General features: G+C 46.3%; 1 protein-coding gene and 2 long non-coding RNA genes across 5 annotated transcripts in view; 1 reads left to right on the top strand and 2 right to left on the bottom strand.

The window, feature by feature from the left end:
* CENPV (centromere protein V) overlaps positions 1–245 on the bottom strand; it is a 5,153-nt gene extending 4,908 nt beyond the window's left edge. The window contains exon 1 of the mRNA XM_019545319.1: positions 114–245. Within this exon, the coding sequence (XP_019400864.1) occupies positions 114–245 (132 nt within the window). The remainder of the gene's footprint in view (positions 1–113) is intronic.
* Positions 246–1,605: 1,360 nt separating this feature from the next.
* On the bottom strand, positions 1,606–5,240 carry LOC109317216. Its single transcript, XR_002103007.1, has 2 exons — positions 5,024–5,240; positions 1,606–3,068 (listed from the first exon to the last, which is right to left on the bottom strand). It is a non-coding gene; the product is annotated as an uncharacterized LOC109317216 (long non-coding RNA).
* Positions 5,241–10,326: 5,086 nt separating this feature from the next.
* LOC109317215 lies at positions 10,327–11,033 on the top strand. 3 transcript variants are annotated; one of them, XR_002103005.1, is made up of 2 exons: positions 10,327–10,345; positions 10,932–11,033. It is a non-coding gene; the product is annotated as an uncharacterized LOC109317215 (long non-coding RNA). The 3 variants fall into 3 exon arrangements; XR_002103004.1 differs by having other exon boundaries at positions 10,339–10,428; XR_002103006.1 differs by lacking the exon at positions 10,327–10,345 and adding an exon at positions 10,675–10,693.
* Positions 11,034–11,074: the final 41 nt, after the last annotated feature.

The following is an 11,074-nucleotide window of genomic DNA, read 5'->3' as shown; positions in this document are numbered from 1 at the left end:
TTTGGACACCACACTTTAAAAGAGATGTGGATGACCTGGAGAGGGTCCAGAGAAGGGCCACTCATATGGTTAAGGGCCTGCAGGCCAAGCCCTACGAGGAGAGACTAAGGCACCTGGACCTCTTCAGCCTCCACCTTGAAATGCTCAGCCACGTGGTTCAGGTTCCAGCACCGCTGGAGTCGGTCGACAGCCAGCTCCTCCCAGCTGGTGGCCGTGAGTCTCACCAGCGCGACAGTGATGAGCATCTTGGGAGCATCTTACTACACATAAGTAAAAGCAAGACTCAGTCTTGTTGCTAGGGCTTGGCAACCCCAAGGCTAAGAGCTCCCGGGTGTGACTGGAAAGCCTCAGGACTGGCCCCCCTCCCACCATCAGTTAGTGTGATGTGAACCCAGCCCCAAGAATGCAGGTCTCCCGTGCGATGCTGCAGAGATGCCTCCTTTGTGTGCTGTAGCAGGATTGTCCTGAAAGGAGTCTGCCGCGGGAGCCATCAGGAGGTATCTCTGGGGGCAGACTGTGCCGAACCAGGAGGGAAGGCTGCAAATACCTGTTCCAGGCAGGCAAATACTGTGACCCCAGCTGGCAGAGTGGGATGAGGGAAACTTTTGAGTCACTTCCTGCCCTTTGGGCAGGGGGCTGGACCCAATGATCTCGCGAGGGCCCTTCCAGCCCTCACGTCTATGCAATCTGTGAAAGTCAGGTAGAGGCATGACATCTCTGGTTGCTGGAATTGTGTGCACGGGTATAAGGAGCAGCTCTAAACCAGCCTGGGAGAGGCCAAATGAGCTTTGATCCAAATCCCCTCCCTCTGTCTCCCTGCAATTCTCTACATGCTTCCCCACCTCCAGATTCTCACCCCATCTCCAAACTTGAAGGTGCCTGGCCCACACCCCCCAGGTCCTCTGCTCCCTCCTTCCACTCAGGCACACGTGCCCTTTCCCTTCACCCTGATAACCACAGCCCCTCACCTAACTCACTGTGAAAGGGGAACTGGTCACGGCCCCAAAAGTGTAATGCACGGTCACCTCCTGAGTGCAGATTCAACACGGGCTTGAATGGAGGCTGGCACAAGCCTGTTTAAAGCAGGTAACACCAAGGAGTCCTGTGCAACGTGCTTCAGCGCAGGCAGACTTGCATCAGGCGATGGGTAAGGTGACTAATGGGAGCCGGATGTCTTCCCTGTGAAAATTATCCTTGCAATCCATAGCAAGAACCTCATATCCTATTTTAATGGCACCTCATATCCTATTTTAATGGCAGGAGTGCTATTTAGCTAGCAATACTGTTTAGGGGGCAGTTCTTTCATTTTAGTTACATGGTGGATTATACCCTGAAGGTTCCCCAAATGCTTTAAAGCATTTGACAGGATACAGGTGACTTGTATGGATCAATTCTCTGCTTCTGAACTACAGTCATCTCTGGTTTGAAACATGGCAGCTTCTGAACAGCATATAGCAGCATTGCACACTTCAGTTAGTCCCCACCTACTCTGGGACCTGAACCCAGGTCATCACCTTTCCAGGCAACTGCATTTAAACATGATAGTTGCCAGAAAAGGGCCGTCCTGGTTTCTACAGCCAGCACAGACAGAACTTACATACTTGATCAGAAGAGTTTGCAATGTTTATTTTAAAGAAAGGCATTAAGACTATTCAAAGTTACCAACCTGTATTAGGGAATAGTGGCCTATAAAACCTTACTGTATTCAGCATTAGGAACTCAGCACCATCTCTGCGGTGAGAAAACATGTGCGGAGCAGGGGGAGGAGCAGTAAGAACCTAGCAATGTTCAAACTGATTTAAACCAGATTTGATAGGGAAAAATATCACTGGAGCTAACCTTCCCATGCCAATTGTTGCCTGGGAGTGGATTTGTTTTGCTGAGCTCCAAGCCCAGCTGAAAGCTCATGGTTACAATTGAAGCACTGAAAGAGGCTCCAGGAGGGTTCGCATGGCACAAACGGAAGGGATTGTAAACAGCTCCCCTGCTAGTCTGCTAATCAATATCTAGAGGGGCTACTGAAGGGTCAGGTCTGCTGGGAGTACGGTAAAGCTTGTAGGTAGTGATGAAACCATCCCCTAAGCCGTCTGACCTGGAAAACAGCTTTGGAAAACATATGTGACCCTGCAAGGTGTGTCACCTCCTGAAAGAGTGCGCAGCAGAACCAGCACAACCACCCGCAGCTCTACTCTCTGACAGGCAGCAAAGGTTACTGGCATCATGCGTTCATGTTTTTTCATTCCTAACAGTAAACTACCGGTTACTAATTTATCCCAGCTGAATCACTTTGAATATACTGCACGTGGTTAAGTTTTTGGCAGGAGAGCTCTTCTCTAGATCTCAATCAGAACCACTCCCAGGTCCACGTTAGTCATTCTCGACTTCACATTAGTCACACGCTATTCTGGGATGAAAAGCACTAGGCCAGAGACAGCTGATGCAGTTCTGCAATGTGGCTATGTTCACATTTAATATGGGGTGGTGGCCTGGGGCAACTGCGGGTTGGAGCATGCATTGCCTTGTCCTGTTCCAAGCAAAAGTGGTTGTATCAAATCCACATGAGTGCACACAAGTTTGTCCAGTGGCTGGCCACTCCATCGCCAGAGAGGTGCCCACAGACAGCTGCAAACCTATGTAGGTGTGAGTTTACAGACGCACCCTCCAATGGAGACCAGGGTGGAGCATGGCCTGTGATGCCTGTTAGGTTTGCTTCCAGCCCTGTCAGTATCTACTGCACAAAGCAGTTTGGACAGTGCTGTGGGGAACCAAATCCTGTTCCCACCCCACTTCCGGACAGCCCAGATACAGACCCCTGTCAGAACAGAGTATTTCTGGGTTCAACTGGCAGACCATGTGAGAGATCTGAATGTGGTCTCACCTCAGAGTGCCAGAGTGGAAACTTCTGCTCAGAGTGGGGAGGTTTGGAGTTAAAAGAGAAAGGAGTGTTCAGGAAATGGCAACGCCAAAAGGTAACATCTGGCACCCCAAACAACCTGAAGGACACAGGTTATGCTCTCAAGAAATCTAAGTCCAAGTGGCTGGTAGGTCAGTTTGGCAAAAAGCTGGGCCTGCAATGAAGGAATAAGAAGAAAATAGGGGAACCTTAGTTAGAGAATCCACTCCAAATTCCTGACCAAGATTCAGGGATGACCAGAAAAATCATCGATTCTCAGAGAATCCATCCCCAGTTTTGCATGGAGTACTGCACGGGGACTGGGGGCATTCAGTCAAAGCTGTGTGAATAGGCAGATAAAGTGAAATTTGACTCTGCAGGGGGCCCATGCACCACATCCCAAGGCTCCTGTGTTGAATCCTAGGTATGATCGCTCTTCCTTCCTGGGTTTTTTCAGATTTTATAATCCATCAGGCTCAAAACAGTTCATAAATGGGATGCCCATGATACTAGAGCTGTACAGTGGTCCTGTACTTGGGGTGAATTTTATCTCCACAGCAGTTACAAGCAATAACTCAGCAGTACTCCTAGTTCATTGTCAGGCTTCAGTACACCTTAGGAGTCCTTCAGTATTCAGGGAGACCCCCCATATATGCACTGGAGGCATAGTTTCTTCTAGATCTGATGCAACCCAATGATCAGTGACTAGAAGATGTGTGTGTGTGATATATATATATACATATATGACTTCTTATTGAGAGCTAGAGAAGAGCTCTCCTGCCAAAAACTTAACCACGTGCAATATATTCAAAGTGATTCAGCTGGGCTAAATTAGTAACCGGTAGTTTACTGTTAGGGATGAAAAAAACATGAACACATGATGCCGGTAACCTTTGCTGTATATATATATATATATATATATATAACAAAAAAGGAAAGAAAAAACCCTTGTTTAAGCTGCAGTCTTTTGTAGGAGCCAAAAACCTCATAAAGCATGCTTTTCTGGAAACAATCCAGAGAAGACCAAGGAGGAGGAAATATATTTTTCTAGTTAATGCCCTAGAGGGCACAGGGCAGAAATATATAGAAAATCAGTACATTGTCCAGTTGTCTTGCCAAAGTTCACTCTTTTGGACGGTGTGGTATTTCAACGGTGACGGTACAAAGTGCCTCTCTGTTCTACCTCTGCTCTGCTTGTGTAACACTGATTCAGCAGAACTCCTGTCTAGAGGTCAGCTTGCCTTTGGACTCGGTCTAGAGGGGGCTTTTTATTGGAAAAGCAATGCTTACAGTTTTGGGGGGCTTGTAGGCTAACAAAAAAAGGAGGAAGTATGGGCACTGCTTTTCCCTTTCCAGTGTAGTGCTCTAGGGACCAGACTATGTAATATAATACAGCAATAAATAATGGCAATTAGTACCATAGCTCCTGTGCACTGAAGAAGAATAACATAGCTGTAACACTTTAGGGGAGGACCAAGCTGCCCTAGTTCATGACTAAACAGGTACTATTCCACTGATGCTCTCTTTCTCCCCCTCACTTATACACCATTCCTCACTTATATTACCCTAGGCAGACAAGGTTCTTTGGGTAAATGTGATATCTTTTATTAGACCAACTAAATAGTTGGAAAAATTGGATGGATTCAATGAAACCTGATATTTCCTCAGTTAAGGTTTCATGCCCGGATATTATAGGTCTACTTGGGTTCCCTTGTTTGTGGATTTTAGGGAGCATGTAAAAAGTGCTGGGGTTGGATGGGGGGGGATCAAGTTCTGTAGTTTGTCTTGTAGCTCATATGGAAATGATTTGATGGTGGGTTTTTGTAGTTCATATGGAAATATTTTGATGGTAGTTTTGAGTTTTTAACCAAAAAGGGGAGCAGGATCTTCCTCCCGTTTTTTGTAGTAGGCAGTGTTAGAGAGTTGTTTGTTGGCTTCTTTTACGTAGTCTTCACAGTTAAGGATAACTATAGGTCCTCCTTTATCTGCTGGTTTTATTACTTTACCTGTGTACTCATAAACCTTGTCTACATAGAGATTTAAAGAAAATCTCCAGCTGTCATAGCACCAGTTGTAAACATTATAAGATCTTGAGTATAAAACAGCCAGAGAGATTTTTATCTACGTTACCTAGAGTTGCTCAAAAAAGTATGCTCAGGCACATTAAAGATGCAGCTCTTTGGTCTCACTTGCACCACAAAGTGAAACGGCTTTAAGCTGGTTGGGAGCAACAATGCAACCAGCTCTTCTTGGTTTGTTATCAATTTTGTGATAATTTGGTGTTTTTCTTACAACTCCAACTCCTGGAACCATGCTGGTCTGTGAGAATCTCAGCTTTTCATTTAAAGAAAAAGTTTCAAGTATTAGACTTCAAAAACAGAAGAAAGCATACATGTATTATTGTTTTATAAATCTCTTTATTTTCAAGTCAAGCTCATGATATTTTGGGGTGTGACACACAATTCTTGGACTTTATGTTTTACAAGTATTTGGACAACCATAATGTACCACTGCTGCATTTGTAGTGCAGATGGAGCTGTGCTCTAGACAGGGCCTGGTAACAAAGCTACAGTTTCTGTTGGGGCATGGGTGTACTTCACCAGCACACATTCATTTCCATCACTGTCCCTACCTGGTAGAATGCAAAGACAGAAGGCAAGGTAGAGGCACACCTTACAGACTAACTGAATCAACGTTCATGAACCACAGCTCACCTCATCAGTTGCTATCTCTACCCAAAGAGACGTATGCAATTTAGGTGTAGCAAGTATGATAACGAACCAGGAACAACAGTTGATTTTCCCCTTCTGACAGAGCTCTCTGCTTTATCTGAGTCAAGGAAATGTACTGGCCTCGCTGTACATACTCAGGTCCTCTAACTGGCTGCCATTCCCTGGTAAGGTTCTATAGCCATAAATAAAACGTTCGTTTTATTTTACAGTGTCGAAGCAGAAATTATTTGCAGCTGTCAAGGTGCTGGTGTGTGTACAGGTCACGACCTGTGACTTTGTTCCAGAATGTACGTATCTGTGTGATACATTTCTTGTGACCATGAATCCCTCTTCTCTGAAAGTAGGTTTCTTTGTACCACTGCCCAGTGACCTAGTTTTCAAACCCCTACAAGAAGACGGTGTTCCCAGCTATGGCTCTGCTTTGTTCTGTCACAGCCTGTACTGTCTTTTCTCCACCTTCCAGCAACAGCCAGTTCCTGCTTGCTGTTCCTTATTCAGCTAGAACTTTTGAGGCAGCATGTGACTATTTCTGTTTTGTACAAAGAAAATGCATTCAGATGAAGATTTAAGGACAGCGAGACTTGCCAAATCTGTTTCTCATATGGGGACATCTAGATATCTGAGGAAACTTGGAGTTCAGGCTGAAACTCTGTCATTAACTTACCAAGGAAGCCAGTTTCTTTACAGCTACAAATGTAGATGCCAGACTTCAGGGAAACTGTTCTATATTAGAACTGGATGTAGCTACCATGGAATCTGACCTACAGCATACAAAATGTACAGTAAATGCAGGCTTAGCATTGTCCAACCCATACATGGTTCTCTGTCCAAAGTCCAACCAGTATTTTATCCTGGATATATCTGAGGAAACTAATTGAGCTTTTTGTGTAGGACTGATTAGTCTCACCCAGGGGTCATATGCACTGTCCTTGTTGTTTTTAACTTCCAGTCTGTATTCCATGTGGGCATGCCGAGGCTTGTACTTGTTTCATGTGATGACATTTCCCTGAAGAATGAATTATTCAGCAACAGTCAACAACAAGTTATTTTAGGAGCTGCTTGTGGCAAAATCATTGAGACAGAAACCTTCATCACAGTGACATATTATAATCTCTTGGTTTCAATCGATAAACAGAAAACCAACAGTGTGGGTGTGGAAGCAGTATGGCTGCATTGTTTTCAGCCCTGGTTAGAGCAAAAGCAGCAGCTCTGGTGTTTTCTGGTTTGCATGTCAGAGCATGAGAGTTGCAGACAATTCCCCCTCCTCTTTACCTTCCTGCGGAGACATTTTGCATCCCTGCTACAACCCTGTGGATGTGGGTCTCTAATGTAAGGGGAATTAAAACAAAACAAACAAAATAAAATGGTGAGAAACACACAAATGAAATCCTTCATCAGAATAGACGCTTTAAAATGTACCTTAAAAATCAGTCCACAATTCTTCCCTTCTAACATGGCAAACCTGAATTTTTCACCATTTCTCTGACTACATACTGGACCCCACAGTCCCTTCCAGTGCTGCAAGGTATTACTCTGGATAGAAAATTCTCCCTTAGGACAAAACCTTCCCTAACTGGCCTGTGGCAGAGATCCAAAGAGCTCTCTGCATGCCCTTCTCATGGGTTGAGAAGCTGCCCAAGAGTTTCTAGAGCTTAAAAGAATTATATTTTTTGCTGACACTGACACTTGCCAGATTCTGTACAAGGACCTTGATCCTAATTTAATTTTTGATGTTGGATATTTAAACAAAAATCGGCTTTAAAGCTCTTCTCTGCTTTTTTCACTGTGTTTGCTCTCACTTTGATGATGGGGTTTGACAAGTTTGAAAGTATATACGTGGCATGTGGTACCGAATATATCAAGCAGTTAGTCCTCTTTTGGCTCTGCATAAACAAAACCAATAAAGTATAGGAAATGGAGGAAGAAAAATCAGACAATGGGGAAAAAACCTCCAAGTGATAGAAATGTTGCTTAAATGCTGAAGTTGCCATAAATTGATGACTATAACATTTCAGGATAGTGGTTATTGCAGTTTCTCTGTGCCTTTCCTGTTGACACTTTGTCTAGCTTTTCTTCCTGTGTTCTCATGCATAAATATACAGTGTGCATGTAATTGTTTGTTTTTAATTCTATTATTATTTAGGATGGCTTCTTTTCCTTCAATTATAAACTGGAAGGGTGGAGCAAGACCTATTATATTAAGGAAACCAAATGCATCTTATTAGTTGGAGCAAAGCAGCATACACAATGTATAACTTTGTAACAATTTGTGCTGTTTGTGCCTGGGAAAGAGTCAATCCTGAAAGATTTACCCACAGGTTCATTCAAGTCCATGGAAAGTACTAGCAGTAAAGGGAACATTGCCACGTGATGGACTGTTGGATCTCTCACATCCCAGCTATAATAACATAACATAACAGGAGTCCAAAGCTAGATCTGAAGACAGAATAAAACTCAATTAGCAGGAATACTAATTCGACATCAGCTCACTGGAGGAAGTGATTACATGACCCAAGCTTCTACTCTACAAACAGGTAAAAACCAGTTTGTATTTCAGATGCCAGCATTAATCACTGATGGGTGTCACGAGCTCACAATAACACATTCATATTTGCAATCTGCTTAAATTGTGAAGGAAGAAAGTTCCAGGAAAGGGGGCACATGATTACAAAAACATTTGGCTCATGCTGAACATGACACTCTGGGAGGCACAGATGCTTATACTCAGCTGACTAATTTCCAAATAATATGATTTCCCAGCTCTTCTACACAAGCTTCTCCGGTTCCTGAACTATTCCTCACTCCTTCCCCCCTTCACCACACTGCATAGAAACAGCAGCAGAGAATATTCCAGGACACAATAGCTGCTACTTCATGATTTTAACCAACAAGGGTGTGTGCTTTGTAGGTTGTGTCAGCCAAGCTCATGCTCCTCTTTTTAGCTTTCAGGTTTCTCCTACTTCTCCTACCCTCCGTCAAGTTTTGGGCGGCCCTACGAGAGCATTCCTTAAAATTCTGGGATTGGATGCGAGGCTCACAAGTTATTGCATCGTATGGGAAAAGTGGCTTCAAGTTGAGCGTAGTCTTTGCAAGGACATCCAGTCCTTCCCTGTCACCCACCCTGTCCCAAAAGCTGGAGTCAGTTTGCCCATTGTTACACACACATGGAAACAGAGGGTAGATCATTTATCCATAAAAACACTGATTTTTGTTTTTTAAAGTGGAAACACGTGCCTACAAAACTACAGACAGAGGAGCTGTGTTAGGGGGAAATGAGGGAGTTTCTGACCCCCAAAAACTGATCTATCACCATCATTTCGTGAAGTGGTTTCTGCTGTTCCAAAGCACAAATGGCAGTAAACCATCACCCTACAGCATACAAGGGCACCATCGCAAGATGACGCTAAATGCCGAGCAACAATCATGTTGGTCTAGGAGAGGAGTGGGAGCCTTTATTTTTCACTCCACCGACCCTGGTTTACGTGCAGATTGGCATTAGACTCACCCCAGTTCTGACCACCTGCACTAGCCCCTGTACATGAGCCGCTTGGTTGACAAGCACCTCACTTTGGTTAAGGGGTGTAGGTTGCAGCTGTATTGGCCTAAGGACACAGACAGACAAGGCTCTTTGGGTAAATCCGGTATCTTCTATTAGACCGACTCAAATAGCTGAAAAAAATTCTTCCTTCCAAACTTTCCAGTATAAATACCCTTCACTGGGCCCATGGTAGAAATACCCTTCGTCAGGCCAATGGTCAGTCCGCGCTCTTCCTGGACAGAGTAATAAAGCAGCCAAAGGCCCGGAAGCCTGTCCGTTAAAATACAAATTGAGGTGGTCATTTTGGTTAAAACACAAAACGGACCCTGGCTCGAACAGGTGGCAGTGACCTTGTGGCTTCCCGCCCCATAAACCAGTTTGAAAACCCCATGACACTGGACAGGCTTTATGGCATCGGTGACATACTTGTAGGGGCTGCACCCGGGTGCACATGCGCCCGCCAAGGTCAGCTCACCACCCCCGCCCCTCGCTACAGACACCCACCAGCAGCATCTGGGGTGGTCACCAACTGCCAGTTGGCGCTCACCACTGACACCGCCAAAGCTGCCTACCGGAGCTCCCCCCTTGCTGCCACGACAGCCCCTGAGGACACTCGTGGTTCATGCTTTGTGCTGAGGAGACATCCCCAATGCCAGCACCACACCCGGGGAGACCGAAGGCTCAGCCGCACCTCATACCTAGGCCATAGCGGCCCAGGGCGGCTGTAAGCGGCAGTCAGGGCCGTGAGAGCGCTCTCCTACACCCGAGGGCGAGCCCCGCACAACAACCGCTCCCTCAAGCGTAAACAGTCCCAGCGCCGCACATGCGCACCCTTCTTCCCTCCCCCCCGCCTGAAACTTGCCCTAGCAACAAGGCTTACCTCACTCCACACCAATCAGCGGCTAGCACACCCCTCCCACAACGAATCTTCCAGACCATCTCCTCACATAGCCCCCACCCATCAACCCCCCTGCCCGCCAATGAGCGCGGAGAGCGTGGAAGCCCCGCCCACCGCAGCAGAACCTTCCAGAACGGGCTAGGCGCAGAGGTATCCCTCCGCCTCCGGGGAGCGCTGGTTGGCGAGCGGCCCCGCCCTCGGCACTACTTTGAGCGGCGGAGGTGTACGCGGAGCTAGAGGAGGGGCGGCCTGTGACGTGACAGAAAGCCGATAAATACGTGAGGGTAAGCGCTGCGTCATTAGACTCTGCTCGGACCAGTAGCGTGAGGAGACGTTCTTGTAGTTCGGCTGTGAGGACAAGCGAGCGGTAAGGGGCTGGGAGCGGAAATGAAGGGGGGGGGGTGTTTCTCTGAGGGGTCGGGGAGGCAGCTGGGGGAAACCGGGTGAACATGGTGGCTGCTGCCTTCTCCCGCCGTGCAGGGGCTGCTGAGTCATGAGCGGTCGTTGTGACCGGTGGGGGGGCTGTACGAACGAGTCTTAAAGGCCAGATGTTGGTGGGGGTACTGGTGCGGGGGTGGGGGGGAGAAACATGAGGAAGCTTTAGGAAAAATCTCTCCTGAGAGAGAAAGCAGGTTTGGGGTTAAACACTAATGAGGGGGGTGGTTTGTGGGGGCTGAGGAAATTTTACAAAAAAAAATAAAGAAGGGGGGAGGTTGTTTGTCCTTTATGTAGAAAGAAAAAGCAGTTCCTTGGGTCTTTTCTGTTTGAAATGACATGTAGCATGGCTGATAAGGAACTACTCATTGTGTAGTCTCTCTTTCACATTTTCTGAGTGAGCTAACCGGAAGGCTTGTGATTCTCTTGCTACAGTTCAATATGCAGATCTTTGTGAAGACCCTGACTGGCAAGACCATCACCCTGGAGGTGGAGCCCAGTGACACCATTGAGAATGTGAAGGCTAAGATCCAGGACAAAGAAGGCATCCCCCCTGACCAGCAGAGGCTGATTTTTGC

This window comes from Crocodylus porosus, unplaced genomic scaffold (genome assembly GCF_001723895.1).
Source record: "Crocodylus porosus isolate Cpor-Errol unplaced genomic scaffold, CroPor_comp1, whole genome shotgun sequence".
Lineage (NCBI taxonomy): Eukaryota > Metazoa > Chordata > Crocodylia > Crocodylidae > Crocodylus > Crocodylus porosus.
This window is presented reverse-complemented; position numbering and strand designations above follow the sequence as displayed.